This window comes from Suncus etruscus, chromosome 4 (genome assembly GCF_024139225.1).
Source record: "Suncus etruscus isolate mSunEtr1 chromosome 4, mSunEtr1.pri.cur, whole genome shotgun sequence".
NCBI classification, from domain to species: Eukaryota; Metazoa; Chordata; class Mammalia; order Eulipotyphla; family Soricidae; genus Suncus; species Suncus etruscus.
In genome coordinates, this window is record NC_064851.1 from 80,700,437 (window position 1) to 80,720,953 (window position 20,517).

Sequence of the window (20,517 nt, forward strand, 5' to 3'; positions counted from 1 at the left end):
TGGATCAGCTGCTTGCAAGGGCCGTTGTGCTATCTCTCTGGGCCTGAGAAGATGATATCTTAACTGCAGTTTTTCTCTTTATTTTGCATTTCAGAATCACATGTAAAAACAAGGTTAAGACAGGCCTGCCAGGAGCGATTTCTGAGCACAGAACCAGGAATAACCCTTGAGGATTACAAAAGCCTCTTACTAGAAATGGCAATCTGAAAAATAAATTTGGGAGGGGGGGTTGGGCCACACCCGGTGACCTCCTGGGTTACTCCTGACTCTGCTCAGACATTGCTCTTGGCTTGGGGAACTATATGGGAGCCGTTCATCCTAGATCAGCTACATACAAGGCAAAAGCCCTATTGCTGCGCCATCCAGCCAGCCCCTGGAATATAAGTTTCAGGGAGCTTAAATACTCAGTAGATTCTTTGTGTGCCCAAACCAGGTATGGTCCCTGAGCCTTAAGTGCCCTCTACCTAAATATTGAAATAAGAGTAAAGAGAAAGATAGTTTGTCTTTTAGGATTAAATTGACTTAGTTTTTCCAAAATTGCAGATTTGAGAATAAATAAAAATCATGGGAAACAAAGTATTAATATCAAGTTATGGGAAAAATAAGTTACTTTTCTTTTTTTTTTTGGAATTACACTCAGCAGACCTTGATTATTTTTGACTCAATCACTCCGGTGGTGTTCAGGAGACCATATGGATGCTGGAATTGAACCTATGTCAGCAGCTTGCAAGGCAAGCAGTTTACCTGCTGATCTATCACTCCAGATAATGTTGAAAGACATCTCTACTAATGTTCTGTTATTTCAGTTTTATAAGTGACAATTTAATTTTTGTTACATAATTGGGGCACTTGAAAAGACAGTAAGTCATACCTCAGCATTAATTTTCCTGGAACTCATGCCAAGGCTACATTATTGTCCTGTCTTATAGTATCTGGAATTTACATTGAAGGAATTTACAGGTTGTTGCCAAAGTGCCAAAAAAAAATGTTTTAGGGGCCGGAGAGATAGCATGGAGGTAAGGCATTTGCCATTCATGCAGAAGGTCATCGGTTCGAATCCCGGCGTCCCATATGGTCCCCCATGCCTGCCAGGAGCAATTTCTGAGCATGGAGCCAGGAATAACCCCTGAGCACCGCCGGGTGTGACCCAAAAACCACACAAAAAAAAAACTAAACAAAAAAAATCTTTTAGTGGTTTTTGTTTTCGGTTTTGGTTTTGGTTTTTGGGTCACAGTGCTGAGGGGTAACTCCTGGCTCCATGCTCAGAAATCGCCCCTGGCAGGCACAGGGGACCATATGGGATGCGGGATTCGAACCAATGACCTGCATGAAAGGCAAGCGCCCTATCTCCATGCTATCTCTCCAGCCCTACCTTTTAGTGTTTTAGTGTAGATGTTTCAAATTGAATTCAGCTTCTCATTACATTCCTCAGAAAAGTTTAAGAAATGTTGAAAGCTATCTATCTTTTTTTTATTCTATTTTAGAGGCCACACCTAGGGACTTAAGTGAGCCTCCCTGCGTACACTGGCCCTGAGCTATTTCTTTTCCCAGACCCCAAACCACCCTCTTTTTAAGAAGTACACATTGAAAACAACAATAGGGTATTGTTTTACAACTTGCAACTTGTTTTCACCAAAAACAAAGATATCTCTGGCATTTTTGTATTTGTTTCAGCCAAAATTTTCCTGCTTCCAGCTTATTCTAATCTTCTAAAGCCTACCTGGGCTGGACTGGCCCAAAGGCCTTTTACCCCCACCCTGGGGCTGTCTCTCTTTTTTCAAGCTTGGTTTATTTCCTGCAGTGACCCCTGCTCTGTTTCTTGGAGTGGTATTATGGCATGTGAAGCTAACAGGACTTCGAGACCAGAGAGATGGTATAGTGGATAGGGCACTTGCTTTGCACATGGCTGAGATCCCCAGCATACCATACAGTCCTGAGCATTGCAAGGTGTGGCTTCCCAAAAATAATAAAGTGGACATAGCAATAATTGTGTTCATTGTGACTTAAAAATTTTGGATAAAATTTGCTTTTGGGCCACATCCTACAGTGCTCCGGTCTTATACCCAGTGGTGTTTAGGATTATTCCTGGCTTTATGCTCTCAGGAATTATTCTGGGTGGTGTTTGGGTAACCATATATAGCTCCAAGGATTTAACCCAGTTTGCTGCAGATGAGGCAAGTTCATTACCCCCTTTACAGTCTTTCTAGCCAAGATGGGAATTTTAATGCTATGATAAGCAGTTATTGTAGGTTGACTTCTTTGAACCAAAACAGGACAAAAGCCTTAATTCTTTGGATATCTAAGAAGTCCTCAGAATTTAACTTTTGGTCAGCCTTGGCTTTGCTTGGAGTTTTGTTGTATTTTTATTCCTGAATTTTGTGGAGGGAGTGGCACACCTTAATTGGTGGTGGGGGAGTACTTTACTTCCACCTTGCTAATCAGGTATCTAACCTATTCTTCTTCCATATACACTGTTTATTGTTTTGTTTTGTTTTGGCGTCATGCCCGGTGATGCTCACACCTGGTGACCCCTGGCTACTGCTCTCAGAAATTTCCTTGCTTAGGGGACCATATGGGACACCTGGAATTGACACATCCTGGGCCAGCCGCTTGCAAGACATGTGGGAGATTGAACATTTGCTGATATTTTTGGGGTTTTTTTGTTTGTTTTACCTTTGGGCCGAACCCGGCATTGCTCAGAGGTTACTCCTGTTTCTGCACTTAGGATCCTGTCAGGCTCGAGGGACCATATGGGATGTGGGGAACTGCAGGTCTGTCCTGGGTCTGCCGCATGCCAGGCAAATGCCCTACTGCAGTGCTATTTCTCTGGTACTATCTCTTTGCTGATATTTTTGTACCAAACTCCATCCCCTTCACAATCATGCAATACCAAGGATCAAATCTAGAACTCTAGCATGCGAGGCCACACACCTTTGATAAATCTCCCTTACTGAACAGGCTGTAATTTCAGATTTTGACCTTGGAGGTACTTTAATTGAAAAGGAGGGATGGTGGGTGGTGATCTCTGAGATCACTCTTGGCAGTGCTGAGAGCAGAGGGGCAACCAAGACTACCAAGTACAGTGCCGGTTCTGAAATCACTAGATTATCACATCTATAGTTTGAAGAGGGGTTATTTTATTTTTATAAATTTTTATAAATTACAAGTTGTTTGATAGCACTATTTTACTTTTAAGATTTGGTCTATTAGAGATCAAATTAACTGCTGGGGTTTTAGTTTTTGGGTGGTTCTTTCCAGGTGGTGGTAAAACACTGAGCTGGCATGCCTATAAGGTGTGCATAGAGCCATATTTACCTTTTGTTTTGTTGTGTACCTCAGGAGGCAGTGCTCAGGGCTTACTCCTGACTCTGTTCTCAGGAATCATATCTGGTTGGATTTAGGGACAGTATGTTAAGAATCAAACCCAAGTCACCAAGGGAGGTGCCCTGACCACTGGGCCATTTATCTGTAACATCTATCTCTTCAGATCCTCACCTAGATGTCTTTTAAGTGCAAAATTGCAGGCATCAACTGCACCATGACTCTAAGTAAACATGCAAGGGAGGGTGGTCTAGGGACCAGAAGGCTCAAAGGTGCTGGAGCACATTTTTTGCTTTCACGTTCCCTGGTTTATGATTCCATCTATCTGGCATCTTGTAGTTCTCCAGCACTGCTTGGATGTGGGTCTTTCCCCCCCCCCCCTAAAATTAAGAGGGATGGGATTGGAGCTGGGCATTTTATTCCCAGCATTCCGTCACATCATCCTTAGACCATATTGTCAGATGTCCCTCAGTACTTTCTTGTCAGATTGGATTGGTAGTATCACCTTGAGTGATCCCTGGATATTCTTTTTTTGGGGGGGAGGGGCACACCCAGCGGTGCTCAGGAGTTACTCCTGGCTGTCTGCTCAGAAATAGCTCCTGGCAGGCACGGGGGACCATATGGGACACCGGGATTGGTCCTGGATCGGCTGCTTGCAGGGCAAACGCCACTGTGCTATCTCTCCGGGCCCGATCCCTGGATATTCTGAAGTTGAATGTGGCTAAAGCCTGCTTCCACAGGATAGATGATAAATGAAAATCAGAATTCTGTTTTCTTTTTTTTTTTTTTTTTTTTTTTTTTTTTTTGGTTTTTGGGCCACACCCGTTTGACGCTCAGGGGTTACTCCTGGCTATGTGCTCAGAAATCGCCCCTGGCTTGGGGGAACCATATGGGACGCTGGGGGATCGAACCGCTGTCCGTTCCTTGGCTAGCGCTTGTAAGGCAGGCACCTTACCTCCAGCGCCACCGCCCGGCCCCAGAATTCTGTTTTCTTAACTTTTCCAGCCAACAATATGCTCAGCATCACTGTTCAGAAATACCACTCCAGGGCAGGAGTGAGAGCACAACGATTTCTGAGCAAGGAGCCAGGAGTAACTCTTGAGCACAGCTGGGTGTGACCCAAAAACAAAAAAACACAAAAACAAAAAACAGCCTCATTACTAGGACCCCTGTCTGCTACAACACGATATTTCTCAGTCTTCAGTGTGTTTTGGGGTGTATGTGGAGAGAGTCTAGTTCTGGTTCTCTGCTCAGTTCTGGTGGACTCAGGACTATATGTGACTGCTTGTAAAGCTATTACTCGCAAAGTACCATATTTGGGGGGGGGGATTGGATTTGGGGTCACACCCGGCAGTGCTCAGGATTACTAATGGCTTTGTGCTCAGAAGTCACTCATGGCAGGCATGGGGGACCCTATGGGTTGCTGGGATTCGAACTGCTGTACATTCTACATCGGCTGCTTGCCAGGCAAATGCCCTACCACTGTGCTTTCGGGCCCCAAAGTACAGTATTTTTCTTTTTCTTTTTTTATATATAACACCGTGATTACAAATATAATTGTAGTTGTATGATTACAGTCATGTAAAGAACACCCCCCTTCACCAGTGCAGGATTCCTACCACCAATTTCCCAGATCTATCTACTCCCCACCCCACCCACACCTGTACTCGAGACAGGCTTTCTTTTTCCCTCATTCATTCACATTGTTATGTTAGTTTTCAGTGTAGTTATTTCTCTAACTGCACTTATCATTCTATGTGGTGAGCTTCATGTCATGAGCTGCACCTACATGGGAAGATGGGGGGAAATAAGGGTTGGGACTGAGGCAGTAAAATATTAGAAATGAGCTTTGTAGGGCAGTATCAAGGTCACAATACAAGATGGATGTTATGAATATATAACATATATGCATACAATACTATCAATAGGAAAACAAGGAGAAAAAAATTCCAGTGACTGTCCCAACATAAACCAGTGCTAGAACAGCCTGCCCTCCTCCCAAAGCGCATTTCCATTAGTGTAGGGAGAGGTAGGGGGGAAGCCTGAGGACCACTAAGAGTCCACCTGAACCCACTTTTGGCCATCTGAGCTGGCACTCGGAAGGCCTGGAGTCAAGGGAAAAAGACAAGGACATCTGGGGTCCTACCAAGCCTCCTAGCACTCCCCAGGCTAGGGAGAAGGGCTCCGGTATGGGGCCTCCCCAAACCCCATACCTGGCAAGAGCTGGTCTCCAGAATCAAGGAGAAAACCGGAAGCCAGATGTCTGCCCGCCCTCCTCCCCAAAGTACAGTATTTTTCGCTTATAAGACGCACATAGTTTTTAGATGCTTTCTGTTAGACCCTCCCACATCTGGGAGAGGTCTATGGAAGGTAACAAAGGGGTTGCCTGAGGGTTGGAGAAAAGTTGGAGAGGAGATTCAGCAAGAAGCCTCAGCGGAGGTTGGCATCTTGGAGATAGCAGAGTGAGGATTATAAAAGCAGGGCAGCTTAAGGGGCTGCTTAAAAGGTTAGCCTAGCGCATATTATTAATAAAAGCTTAATGTCTCCTGACTTCTACGACTGCTCGTGGATCATTTCCTTGTCGCTACCTTGAAACCGCAGACCTTTGGCCCCCTCCTCTAACTGCCAGGCTTCTTTTATATTGGGAGTTGACCATAACAACAATTGGAGTCCCAATCCAATTACTGTTACACTGGGCTTCATCACTTTTTCCTTTCTTTTTAGTTTTTTGGCCACACCCTGTGGCACTCAGGGGTTGCTCCTGGCTCTGGGCTCAGAAATTGCCTGGCAGGTTCAGGGTACCATGTTGAATGTCGGGAATCAAACCCAGGTTCTTCCTGGTTCAACTGTGTGCAAGCCAATACCCTACCACTGTACTATCTCTCTAACCCCATCATCACTCTTTAAAGGATGCATTAATAGTACCCCCTTTAGAAGAATGTACTTTCCAGCGTTTAAGACAACCCCCTAATTTTGCAGTTAAAACATAGGTTTAGGCCTGTATTCGCTGTATCAGACAGAATGTTCCTGTGCTCATGTACCACAGTGAGCCAGTCACAACAAGCAAAGGTTCAGAGGTTCTACTGTAATAGACTTCCTCTCACTCTGGCCAATCTGAGCACGTTTTTACAGTGTAGATTCCGGTTCAGAACATTGTCTAATTTGCATGCATAAAAAGCCTGCTTGGATTGGCTGAGTTAGAGAGGTAGTCCGAGCAGCCTTGCAGTGATTGGTGCAGGATCGAGTTGGAAAATTCGTTTTGTGGCAATATTCAAACAATTTGCGGCATATTAAAACTTACCTGCGCTAGCCTAGGAGACGGACCGCGGTTCGATCCCCCAGCGTCCCATATGGTCCCCCAAGCCAGGAGCGACTTCTGAGCGCATAGCCAGGAGTAACCCCTGAGCGTCACCGGGTGTGGCCCAAAAACCAAAAAAAAAAAAAAAAAAAAACATTTTTCGGGATATACTCGGTGTATAAGACAACCCCGATTTTCGGTTGACTTTTTTTTTGTTTCAAAAGTCGTCTTATACGCCCGGTACATTAACTTTGTTTCCATCAAGATTAAATAGGCAGGGCCTGGAGAGATAGAGATAGTACAGCAGTAGGGTGTTTGCCTTGCAAGCAGCTAACCAGGACCTATGTTGGTTCAAATCCCTGCATCCCATATGGTCCCCCATGCCTGCCAGGAGCGATTTCTGAGCAGAGAGCCAGGAGTAACCCCTGAGTACCACCGGGTGTGCCCCACCCCCAACAAAAAAAAAAAAGATTGAAGGCACAAAAACAGGAATGCATGGAGCGCCTTAGAATTCTGAAAAATAAATGTTAGGTGGGTTGGAAAAGGAAACCAGAACTCCAGTACTATTAAAACCATGTGACACCAGTTTTGTTTTTTTTCCTTTGGTATTTTCTGGGGACGACTCAAAGGTTTCCAAAACTTGCAGAATTGCATACAAAGTGCAGACAAACGCTCCCAAGAGAGATTCTTCCTGGGCTGCAAAGAAGAATGGTGTGTGGTGGCGTGGCAATAGGTCAGATACTGGGGAAATCCTTGTTTTGTTTCTGGGTGGTTTTTTTTTTTTTTTTTTAGTTTATTAAAACCAATATGCAGGGCTCACGAAGCCAGTATTATGATTGAAATTCACAGGGTTGGGAGGGTGCTCACTCTCAGAAATTACTCCTGGCAGGCTGGGGATCATAGGAGATGCCTGGCTAATGCCCTCCCTGCTCTGCTATTCCTCTGGCCCTTGGAGATACTGATAAGAGGAGTTGAGTTCACTGATGAGAAAGCAGGGTGTGCGAAATGTAGTTAATAAAGCACTTTTCGTGCTTTATTTATTATTGATTTATTATGAGACCATGGGTTCAAGCCTGGCGTCACAACAAAGAAAAAGAAAAGCTGTAGAATTGTTGCTCTTTTTACCTGTCCTTCTGATACCAGAGGGAGTAAATCACAGCTTGATGGACTGTAGAGACTAGACAGCCTTGGCTTTGTATACATAAAAGGACCAAGAACTTCCCATCACCACCACCCCCAGCTCCCTCTCAAGTAAGAAATTGTTGTGGAGAAAGAGTATTAAAAAGTTAACCTCACAACAATTAGTATGAGCAATACTTGTGTGGATCCTGACCTTAGTGTATCTGAGGCTTTGAATAGTACTATCTGCAGATCTGCTTTTACCAAGGTAAAAGCTTTCTAACTCAACTGAGACCATACTTAGGACAAAAGTGGTATAATTGCCTGCTTAGAAATACCATTATGTACCATAGAATTAAAGTAATATTTAAAATCACAACAACAAAAAGTTTAGGGTGCAATCATTAATTACTTCACAAGAGGGAAAATTCTTAGCAGCTCTGTAAAGTGTGACTGTCAACATGCTATACTCAAAATACAGATGTTAACATTCTCAACCAGTCTTCCCCTGAGCAGACTGAGTGCCTGAGCGCCAAATAAATTCTCAACCAGAATTATGCATTAACACATTTTAAAAAGAAAAGGTAGTTTTAACAGAGAAAGTCCAGGATATTTGTGATACAATAACTGCGTTTTATTTGTGTTGATTAAAATAAACTGGATTTTGGGCGAGGGGATATAGGTTAGTAGAGTTATATGCCACTTTAAGTTTATCTTTTCAAACACTTGTTCTCTAACTACGAGAACTATTATGGCAAATTGAGGACGAATCATGTATTCTAGATTATAAATTTTTGAGATTTTGGTTTTATAGATATAATACAGGATCTAATACAGTATTTATTTGTTTTGGTTTTGAGGCCACACCTGGCAGCTGAGTGGGCCGGAGGGAGGTTAAGCCTGACTATATTCAGAAATAACTCTTGGCAGGGTCAGGGGAACATGGGTTGCTGGGGATCAAATGCCGGTCAGCCTCATGCAAGGAAAGTGCCCTACCCACTGTACTATCGCTGGCCCCGCTTTTCAAATTTTTAAAAAATGAATACTGGGATCAGAGCTGTTAAGCGAGAACGAGTCTGGAGGGGGATAGCCACAGTAATAATCTGAACCAAGCATAAAGGTGAAAAACACGAGGTTGAAATTACTTTGGTTTGGTTTGGTTTGGTTTGGTTTGGGGCTTGCTTCACTCCTGGCTCTAGTCAGGGACCAATCTGTTTCTCCTGTTTCAAGGCAAGCGCTTTTTGTCCCCTAAAACTTGTCTTTTGCACCACACCCAGCAGTGCTTAGTGCTCCCTGAAATATTTTATGTAGTATTTTAGTCAGCATACAGTTTCTTAGATCTTATTTAGGCTGTATTATTTAGTTGTGTTCATTGACTTCATTTTATTATTGTCTGTACTGCTGATTTTCTGTTGGTTGAGAAAGATTTTTGTGTGAAGCATAGGATGAAATTTACTTGAAAAAATGTGACTGGAGTTGAAGAGTGGATGAGTGATATCGTTCTATATCCAAAGAACAGATAAAATAACATTTACCATGAGACCTAGACAACTGCCAAACTTTGAAATGTGCTGGGGGGGGGGGGGCCCGGAGAGATAGCACAGCGGTGTTTTCCTTGCAAGCAGCCAATCCTGGACCAACGGTGGTTGGTTTGAATCCCAGTGTCCCGTATGGTCCCCCGTCCCTGCCAGGAGCTATTTCTGAGCAGACAGCCAGGAGTAACCCCTGAGCAACGCCCGGGTGTGACCCAAAAACCAAAAGAAAAAAAAAGAAATGTGCTGGGGGATGGGTGGGAGTGGGGTAACAAGAGTGTGAGAACTCTGGTGGAGGAAAGTTAACACTGGAGGTGGAGGTGGTGTTAGAATATTGTATTGCCTAAGACTCATCTACTAATAATTTTTTAAATCACAGTTTTGTTTTTTTGTTTTTTTGTTTTTGGTTTTTGGGTCACACCCGGCGATGCTCAGGGGTTACTCCTGGCTGTCTGCTCAGAAATAGCTCCTGGCAGGCACAGGGGACCATATGGGACACCGGGATTCGAACCAACCACCTTTGGTCCTGGATCGGCTGTTTGCAAGGCAAACACCGCTGTGCTATCTCTCCGGGCCCAAATCACAGTTTTTAATGAAAAAGATTTAAGGGGAGAACATTTCTAAACTGCCACTTTAGAACTGGCACACCTGACTTGGTTCTCAATGGGTAGCCATGTGGTATCAAGGACCTCCAAGTACAGAGTATGTCCTCAATTCAGTTGAGCACTCTAATCTTTAATTTGTATTTACTTTCTTTGTTGTTGAAGTAAAATATAATTTTACTTAATTATATGTATAATTTACTGTTTTAGTTTACTATTCCCCCCCCCCTTTTCAATTTGATATTCCAATGATCTGGGGTTTGGTTATAATTGTATTCTAAGGATCACTGAGGTGTGGTTACACACATTGATTATCAGACTGTAGTGTATCTGGAACTTAAATTGAGTCATTGATCAAGACAGGAGAGATTCCTGGACAGCATCACTGGGGTTCCCAATTCTTGGTGTTATCCTTGGAAGGCTGACTTTTTGGGGGGAGGTCACACCCAGCAGTGCTCAGGGGTTACTTCTGGCTCTACGCTCAGAAATTGCTCCTGGCAGGCTCGGGGTTCCATATGGGATGGCCGGAATTCAAACCACCATCTTTCTGCATGAAAGGCAAATGCCCTACCCATGCTCTCTCTCTGGCCCCCGGAAGGCTGCCTTTTTAACATTAAAGTTAGCTGTGTTTCCAGGAATGTAGTCTTAAAAACTAGGCTTGGGCCTGGAGAGATAGCATGGCGTTGCCTTGCAAGCAGGCGTTCCAGAACCAAACGTGGTTGGTTCGAATCCCGGTGTCCCATATGGTCCCCCGTGCTGCCAGGAGCTATTTCTGAGCAGACAGCCAGCAGTAACCCCTGAGCACCACCGGGTGTGGCCCAAAAACCAAAAAGAAAGAAAGAAAACTAGACTTTAGGGCTTTTTTTTTTTTTTGAGAGTAGGCAAAGTATTGTTATCAATTAATCACTTGTTATCACTATTAAATAATAGATCCGAGTGGGACATACTTTTGAAGGATGTGCAATGTTCAATCATAAGTGTGACAAAAACTGACAAGCAGGAAGCTTATGTACTCAGGTAAGACTTGTTAAAGTATTTTTAGCTAATGGATTTGGTGGGTTATTTTGGGGGAGGGGCATTTTGGGGTCTTGCCCCCTGTGCTTAGGTATCACTTCTGGTGGTTCTTGAGGAACCATTTGTGGTCCAGGGAGCAAACCAAGGTTGTTGATTGTATGCAATATAAGTGTCTGACCTCCTGCACTAATTCAGCCAGGAAAATCTTATAATTGGGTAATGAACATTTAAATTGAATATTATATCATGCATTCTTAGACTAAGCTAAAGAAAGTAATTTATTCGGGGGCCGGTGAGATGGCGCTAGAGGTAAGCGCTAGCCAAGGAAGGACTGCGGTTCGATCCCCCGGCGTCCCATATGGTCCACCCAAACCAGGGGCAATTTCTGAGCGCTTAGCCAGGAGTAACCCCTGAATATCAAACGGGTGTGGTCCGCAAAAAAAAGAAAGTAATTTATTCAAAGGAAATATTGTTCTGTGTTTCATTACATGACTGCTATGGATTTTATGTCACATGTGTATTGCAAATATGTGGGTTGATGCCATTATGGGAGAGTTGTATTTAATTACCTAGGTCTAGGAGATATATTCCTAGGATCAGTATTACTGGGTCATGGGAGTTCTGTTTCTAGTTCTTTGAGAAACATTGTTAACAGTTATTTGCTTTAAGTATTTGTGGTTAAAATTATGTACGACAAAAATTTATATTGTGAACGAAAGTCCAGTACAACATAGGCATCTTTATTATAAAAATGCCCTTTTTTCCCCAACTGCAGTGAGAGTAGCATGTTTGTCTCCAAGAGACGTTTCATTTTGAAGACATGTGGTACCACCCTCTTGCTGAAAGCACTGGTTCCCCTGTTGAAACTTGCTAGGGATTACAGTGGGTTTGACTCGATTCAAGTAAGTATTAAAGCATATTTAAGGCACAAATTTATTTTTATTGGTAATGTGGTATGCTTATGAAAGAATATTCTGCTTGTTGCTTAAGAACATTGGAAAATTTGGTAGAAGCAGAGACAAGTATGAAACAAGAAAGATAAAAAGACATTTAGAGATCAGGTTAATTCATTGTTGGCTATTATTGATAGATGCTAAGAAGGTTAATTAACTGCAAGTCACCATTGGCTTGAACTGTCTTGGACAATGAAGAATTACAGTGTTTATGTCAAAATAATTGTAGCAGATGTTGAATTTTATTTGTTTGGGGTCATACCAGGTGATGGTACTGAGTGTGCAGTGCTGTTAGGGGCTGAACCTGGTACTCACATATATATATATATATATATATATATGCAAAGTGTATGCTGTAATGCTCTACCAGTGGTCCTCAAACTATGGCTCGAGGGCCACATATTGCATTTGTATTTGTTTTGTTTCTTTATTGCAAAATAAGATATATTCAGTGTGCATAAGAATTTGTTCATAAGTTTTGTTTTTACTATAGTCAGACCCTCCAATGGTCTGAGGAACTGGCCCCCTGTCTAAAAAGTTTGAGGACCCCTGCGTATCACTTCTGCCCCAGATGTTATATTTTATCAAGCACATTTTATTGGGGGGTGGGCCAGTGCTGGGACCAAACCCAGCTTCACACATGAAGTGCTCTGCTTCTGAACTATATCTTTGATCCTATGTTACTTTGATTTGTGCATTTATTTAAGAAGGGATGGTACCACACCCTTCAGTACTCAATGGGTCTGTATGATGCCAATAATCAGTTTGAGCTATTTCCCTTGCCATGGATCACTCTTTACTAACTCGATGTACAGTTCTAAAAATGGGGGTGGGTGTTTGTTTTTGTTTTTGTTTTTGTTTTGCTTATGCATTTACCTTACTTGAGTTATACCCAGCAGCACTCTTGAGTTACTCCCGGTAAATCTATCTCCCTGACTCTGGACATGTAGCTTAGTGAAAAAGCAGTATTGCCTAGCCTGAAAAAGCTGGGAATCAAGTCAAAGGACTTATTTCCTTCTTGTTTTGACCTAATACCTACTGTGCTCAGGACTTGCCTCCCGGCTCTGCACTCAGAGATAACTTCTGGCAGGTTCCGGACCATATGGGATGCTGGGATCATATCTGGGTCAGCCATACTTGAGGCATGCACCATGAGGCATGAGCTCTGCAATGAACCAGATTCCTTGCCTTCTTGGGTTCCCTCCCCTTTCATCTCCAGCAGGGTCATGGATTGAATTTAATACTCAGGTGGTAGGTGATCCACTGCTGAACTAAATCTGGGCTATATCTATCGTTTCCTTTTGAGGGAGGAGTTTGGGCGACATTTGTCAGTGTTCAGGGCTTACTCCTAGCTCTATGCTCAGGAATCACTTCTGGAAGATCTGGATTGGCCACATAAATTAAGTGCATTATTGCTGTAGCCCCTATAACTTAACAGTTTTACTGAATATGCTTATCCAGTACGAATATAACTCTCATTGGGGCCGGAGAGATAGAACAGCAGTGGGGCATTTGCCTTGCACACAGCAGACCCATTACAGACGGTGGTTCGAATCCCAGCATCCCATATGATCCCCCGAACCTGCCAGGAATAACTCGAGTGCTACCGAGGGTGACTCAAACCCCTCCCCCCAAAATACTTAAAACCATCTCATAGGTAGTTAGAAATCTTCGTTTTCTTTTTAGTTTTGAAGCCACACCCGGCAGTGAGTGTTTAGGGGTTACACCTGGCTCTAAGCTTAGAAATTGCTCCTAAAAAAAAAAAAAGAAAAAAGAAATTGCTCCTGACACATTCAGGGGACTATATGGGATGCCAGAAATCCATGCTGGATTGGCCATGTACTGTAATGCAAACATCCTACCCATTGTGCTCACTCCAGCCCAGTTCTTGGTAAACTTGCTCTCTCACATGGTGAATCTTTATTTTACTTTATTTAACCAGCAAAAAAAAGCTTTATATCCACTTAGTATGTCAAAGTAAATACATTGTAATATCTTTAGGCAAAATTTGAATGGGCAGTACTAGTTTATATTAGTGGGGGTTTTGTTTTTGTTTTTCTTTTTTTGAAGAATCACAGCCAGTGGTGCTCAGGAATCAATCCTGGTGGGGTCTGGGGAGTTGACTACCTGCAAGACAAACACCTACTACTGGCTGTACTATTACTGTGGCCCCAAGAATTCTATTTTTGATAATACATAAAATTAGGAAGTAACTTTAGAGCTGATTGTCCACACACACACCAACTTAACCTTTTTTTTTTTTTTTAAAGAGCTTCTTTTATTCTCGTAAGAATTTCATGAAGCCTTCTCACCAAGGGTACCCACACCGGAATTTCCAGGAAGAAATAGAGTTTCTTAATGCAATTTTCCCAAGTAAGTTTGATTAGATGAATTAAAATGTATTTTCTTGGTATGTGTATGTGTGTTGTAAAAATAAAATGTAAGTATAGCATATCACTATATTTATTTCATGTCTGTACTTCAAGTCATTGATACTAGAAAAGTAAATTGAGGACTGGAGAGATGGTGCAATTGGCAAAGTGATTACACACAGCTTACCCAGGTTCAATACCCAGTAGCGTTTATAGTCTCCTGCACACCTGATGTAGCACACATATTAAAAGAAATCAAGGATTGATTACTTTCCTTAGGAGAGAATTAATCATTATCTAGCCAGTTGCTTCACTTTATACATATTAGTGTCTCTGAAAGATGTAGTTCCTTCATAAAAATTACAGTGAATTTTTCCAATGCTTGTTTGAGAACTAAACTGACATTCCATATAAGTCTTGAGTTGATTCAAAAATGAACATCATACTGTCAGTTTAAGCAAATTGGTAAGATTTCTGCCTCTTGGGTGGGGGAGCCCATACCCAATAGTGCTTGGATTACTCCTGGCTCTGCACTCAGAAGTCATCTCTGGCAGGCTTGGGGAGCCATAAGGGATGCCGGAGTCGATCCAGAGTCAGCTGAGTGCAAGGCAAATGCCCAACTGCTGTGCTATGGCTCCAGTCCCTCTGCCTTTTTTTAAGTATTCTGTAAGTACATAGAACATTTTGAGCTTTTCAGGTAAGGGAACTAAAGGTTATCTAATCTTTTCTAATATTGCGCTGTGTTCTATATTAGATGAATCTTAAATCCTGCTCTTAACATTTTATAGACATCTAGCATGATTTAGTAACTTGGCACAGGTTACATGGTTTTATCTTATTTTGATGTTTGGGTCACAACTGGTAGTACTTAGGATTGCTCCTGGCTCTAGGATTAGTGCTGGAGGATAGATTGAGATATTAAGCCCAGGATACAGCTTTGAGCAGAGCAAACCCAGCACCTTTTTTACTTTTTCTTCCCCTCTGGTCCAGATTACATGATTTCAAAATGAAACATCAGATTTTTTTTTTCGGACCACACCCATTTGCTCAGGGGTTACTCCTGGCTAAGCGCTCAGAAATTGCCCCTGGCTTGGGGGGACCATATGGGACACTGGGGGATCAAACCGTGGTCTTTCCTTGGCTAGTGCTTGCAAGGCAGACACCTTATCTCTAGCGCCACCTCGCTGGCCCCCTTTTTTTTTTTTAAAGTTTGATTATTTATTTGTTTGATTTTGGCCATACACTGTGGCACTTAGAGGTTACTCCTGGCTCTGTGCTCAGGAATCACTCCTAGCAGGCTCAGGGACCATATGGGATTCGAACCACCATCCTGCATGTAAGGCAAATGCCATACCTCCATGCTGTCTCTCCTGCCCCTATATCAATTCTTTTTATATATGTATATTATATGTAAATTTAGATACTTAGACGTATAATATAAATGGTTACCAGTTGTTTTCTGCTGAGTTTTTAATAACAAATTGGAAATTACTATCTTAGTTTTCTTTGTTTTGTTTTGTTTTGTTTTGTTTTGTTTGGGGGGGTCACCCCAGTGGTGCTCATGGGTTCTCTTCCTGGCTCTGTGCTCAGAAATCACTCCTGGCAGTGAACCCAGGTCCATCCTGGGTTGACCATGTGCCTTACCATTCTGCTATCTCCCCGGTCCATGTCTTAGTTTTCTTTTTTTTTTTTTTATCTTTATTTAAACACCGTGATTACAAATATAATTGTAGTTGTATGATTACAGTCATGTAAAGAATACCCCCCTTCACCATTGCAGGATTCCCACCACCAATTTCCCAGATCTACCTACTCCCCACCCCACCCACACCTGTACTCGAGACAGGCTTTCTTTTTCCCTCATTCATTCACATTGTTATGATAGTTTTCAGTGTAGTTATTTCTCTAACCACTTATCACTCTATATGGTGAGCTTCATGTCATTAGCTGTACCTACATGGGAGGATGGGGGGGAAGTAAGGGTTGGGACTGAGTCAGTAAAATATTAGAAATGAGCTTTGTAGGGCAGTATCAAGGTCCCAATACAAGATGGATATTATGGATATATAGAATATATGCACACAATACTATCAATATGAAAACAAAGAGAAAGAATTTCCACTGACTGTCCCAACATAAACCAGTGCTAGAACAGCCTGCCCTCCTCCCAGAGCGCATTCCCATTAGTGTAGGGAGAGATAGGGGGAAAGCCTGTTGACACCTATAGAGTCCACCTAGACTGGTGCCCAGGGAAAGACTGAAGTCCAGGGGAGAAAAACCCTATACCTGGCAAGAGCTGGTCTCCAGAATCAAGGAGGAAATCGGAAGTCAAATGTCTGCCCACCCTCCTCCCCATGCACCTGAACCCACTTCTGGCCATCTGAGCTGGCACCCAGGGAAGGCCTGAAGTCTTAGTTTTCTTAACATCATTTATTTCGCCATATTTGAAATATAAATTTTATTTTACCTCTTCAGCTTATTTTTTTTTGTTTGTTTTTGTTTTGTGTTTTGGGTCACACCCAGCAGCGCTCAGGGGTTACTTCTGGCTCTATGCACAGAAATAGGCCCTGGCGGGCACGGGGGACCATATGGGATGCCGGGATTCGAACCACCGTCCTTTATATTTTTAAAAATTATAAAGGACATAAACAGTGGTCCTCAAACTATGGCCCGCAGGCCACATATTGTATTTGTATCTGTTTTGTTTCTTCATTGCAAAATAAGATATATACAGTGTGCATAAGAATTCGTTCATAAGTTTTGTTTTTACTATAGTCAGACCCTCCAATGGTCTGAGGGACAGTGAACTGGCCCCCTGTTTAAAAAGTTTGAGGACCCCTGAATGTCATAAACGCTAATAAAAAGCATGTTTCGGGCCCGGAGAGATAGCACAGTGGCGTTTGCCTTGCAAGCAGCCGATCCAGGACCAAAGGTGGTTGGTTCGAATCCCGGTGTCCCATATGGTCCCCCGTGCCTGCCAGGAGCTATTTCTGAGCAGACAGCCAGGAGTAACCCCTGAGCACTGCCGGGTGTGATCCAAAAACCAAAAATAAAAAATAAAAAAAAAATAAAAAGCATGTTTCTTAAGATTAGGGGAGAAAGGGAAGATTCTGCTTCGAATTTGCCCACTTAAATTTTCCTATCTGATACGACGCAGGTAGTAGAATTCTACCTATAATAGTAAAAATAAATCAGTTTGTCAAATACACCTTTTAACATTTATTGCATTCTCTTTCTCCAAACAGATGGAGCAGCATATTGTATGGGACGTATGAATTCTGACTGTTGGTATGTTTGACTCACTTTTATGAATTATTGTTGTTTGGGGTTTTGGGCTACACATGACAGTGCTCAGGGATACTCCTGGCAGGCTTTGGGGACCATATAGGGTGCCAGGGATCAAACTCAGGTCAATTTACTTGCAAAGCTTTAGCACAGTTTTTGAATCTTCATTGTTTGTTTTAAATAACCATTTTTAATATGAATTTTTGGTCACACTCAATGATGTTCTGGGATTACTCCTGACTCTGAATTCCAGAATTAATTCTGGTGGGTTTGGAGGACCATAGGATACTGGTGATTGAATCTGAGTCTGAGTCTGCCACATGTAGGCCAAGTGCCCTACCTGCTGTACTTTTATTTCAAAACGAATTTTTACTTTTATGTAGGTACTTATATACTTTGGATTTCCCAGAGAGTCGGGTAATCAGTCAGCCAGATCAAACCCTGGAAATTCTGATGAGTGAGCTTGACCCAGCAGTTATGGACCAGTTCTACATGAAAGATGGTGTTACTGCAAAGGATGTCACTCGTGTAAGGATTGTCAATGACCTTTCTAAGTTCTTATCTTTAACACATCTATGAGTTTATTCTTAGTTATTTCAGTTTTTAAATCTTCCACACATGCTCTTATCTTACAGGAGAGTGGAATTTGTGACCTGATACCAGGTTCTGTCATTGATGCCACACTATTCAATCCTTGTGGGTATTCGATGAATGGAATGAAATCGGATGTAAGTTCTATGTTCTGTAAGAAATATTTAAATACGGGGCCGGTGAGGTGGCGCTAGAGGTAAGGTGTCTGCCTTGCAAGCGCTAGCCAAGGAAGGACTGAGGTTCAATTTCCTGGCATTCCATATGGTCCCCCCAAGCCAGGGGCAATTTCTGAGCGCTTAGCCAGGAGTAACCCCTGAGCATCAAACAGGTGTGGCCGAAAAACCAAAGGAAAAAGAAATACTTAAATATGTGGACCCTTTCCATTATTAATACAAAATTATTTCTCTCAGGGAACTTACTGGACTATTCACATCACTCCAGAACCAGAATTCTCTTATGTTAGCTTTGAAACAAACTTAAGTCAGACCTCTTATGATGACCTGATTAGGAAAGTGGTGGAAGTCTTCAAGCCAGGAAAATTTGTGACCACCCTGTTTGTAAATCAGGTAATTTTTTAAATAAAAAGTAAAATTCATTTCTATGATGATTCAAATTAGCTCACTATGATTTACACAATGAAAATAAATGAGCTTTGAGTTTATTGCATTGAGATAAGAAAATGCATACTGAATATTAAATTTTTGAGTAAATATAGTTACCATATTTTGACATTGGTGTTGGATTTTTCTTAAGTTTAAAAATGGGTTTTCATTGGCCTTTATAAAATAAAGTCTTCATTTATCCAAAAAAAGGTAAAATTCATTGGGCCCTAATGATGGCACAGCGGTATGGCGGTTGCCTTGCACGCAGCTGACCTAGGATGGACCTTGGTTTGATCCCCGGTGTCCCATATGGTCTCCAAGCCAAGAGTAATTTCTGAGCTCATAGCCAGAAGTAACCCTGAGCATCTCTGGGTGTGGGCCCCCACCTCCAAAGTAAAATTTATGACATGAGTTATAAAATGGGGTATGTTCTATGCTGACACACACTATTACATATACAGATATGCTACTTATTAAGGCACCTCATACATGAGAAGCTATATATTTCATAGAATATATTTTAGGGGGTTGCACTCTTGGCACTCAGAGGCACTCCTGCCTCTGGGCTCAGAAATTTTTAGACTTGTGGACCATAGAATGTTGGATCTGGCACGAAAGACAAACGCCGTATTCACTATGCTATCGCTCCAGCCTCTCCATTAGACATTTTTATTGAATATTTATTTTTTGGATTTGGACCATATTGGTGCTGTGAGGGTAGGAATGCATACACACCTAGTAGTGCTCCACAGTTTCTCCTGTCACTCAGTGATCACATGTAGCAATACTCAGGGGACCATATAAGGTCCCAATAATAGAACCCAAATTGGCTTCATGCCATGCAAGAATTCTGCCTATTGAATTATTCTTCAACTATTCTTCAAAATTCAAGTCTATGACTTTGTTTTTGTGTGTGATGTTGAGGATTATCAAGGCAGGACATTGTATGGATGTGCATGCAGGGCAAGTACTGGACTACTGAAATGTATTTCCCTGGCTTTTGATGGGTGAGAACCTGTTTTCACACTTTACTTTGACCTGCATATGAAGTCTATAAATTTCCCTCTCCAACTTCTTTCCCATACGAAACAACTAAGGAACTCAAATTACCAGTCTCCATTAAGTAAAAGTCTTATTGCATGATTAATTTATTTTTGCAAATTGAAGCCATTAATGTTCTTTTCTCTTTTTTTTCAGAGTTCTAAATGTCGCACAGTGCTTTCTTCGCCCCAGAAGATTGAAGGTTTTAAACGTCTTGATTGCCAGAGTGCTATGTTTAATGATTACAATTTTGTTTTTACCAGTTTCGCTAAAAAGCAGCAACAGCAGAGTTGATTAAGAGAAATGAAGAAAAAACGCAAAAAGAAAACGCACATAGAAGGTGGTGGCTGCTTTTTAGATGTTGATACCAGGGGCCATGCTTTCAATTACCACCACCTTGTAGTTGCAGAAAGCCCTAGATGTAAAGATAGTGTAATCATTTTGAATTGTATGCATTATTATATCAAGGAGTTAGATATCTTGCATGAATGCTCTCTCCTATGTTTAGGTATTCTATGCCACTCTTGCTGTGAAATTGAAGTGCATGTAGAAAACTTTTATTATATAAAACATTACAACACTTGTGGAAACAATTCAATTTGGTTTATGCACAGTGTAATATTCCTCCAGATATCATCCAAAATCCCCCACAGACAAGGCTTTCGTCCTCACTAGGTGTTGGCCTCAGCCTAACTGCCTGGGACTGTTTTAGTATGCTGCCAGGATTTTTACATCTAGTTACCTCCACTTTCTATTCTCTACTAATATTGAAACCAGTTTCTACTTC

General features: G+C 42.0%; 1 protein-coding gene across 1 annotated transcript in view; it reads left to right on the forward strand.

The window, feature by feature from the left end:
• AMD1 (adenosylmethionine decarboxylase 1) overlaps positions 1-20,284 on the forward strand; it is a 29,049-nt gene extending 8,765 nt beyond the window's left edge. The window contains exons 2-9 of the mRNA XM_049771213.1: positions 10,803-10,889; positions 11,662-11,788; positions 14,110-14,212; positions 17,457-17,499; positions 17,880-18,024; positions 18,132-18,224; positions 18,498-18,653; positions 19,887-20,284. Coding sequence (XP_049627170.1) covers positions 10,803-10,889; positions 11,662-11,788; positions 14,110-14,212; positions 17,457-17,499; positions 17,880-18,024; positions 18,132-18,224; positions 18,498-18,653; positions 19,887-20,024 — 892 coding nt within the window. The 3' untranslated portion in view covers positions 20,025-20,284. The remainder of the gene's footprint in view (positions 1-10,802; positions 10,890-11,661; positions 11,789-14,109; positions 14,213-17,456; positions 17,500-17,879; positions 18,025-18,131; positions 18,225-18,497; positions 18,654-19,886) is intronic.
• Positions 20,285-20,517: the final 233 nt, after the last annotated feature.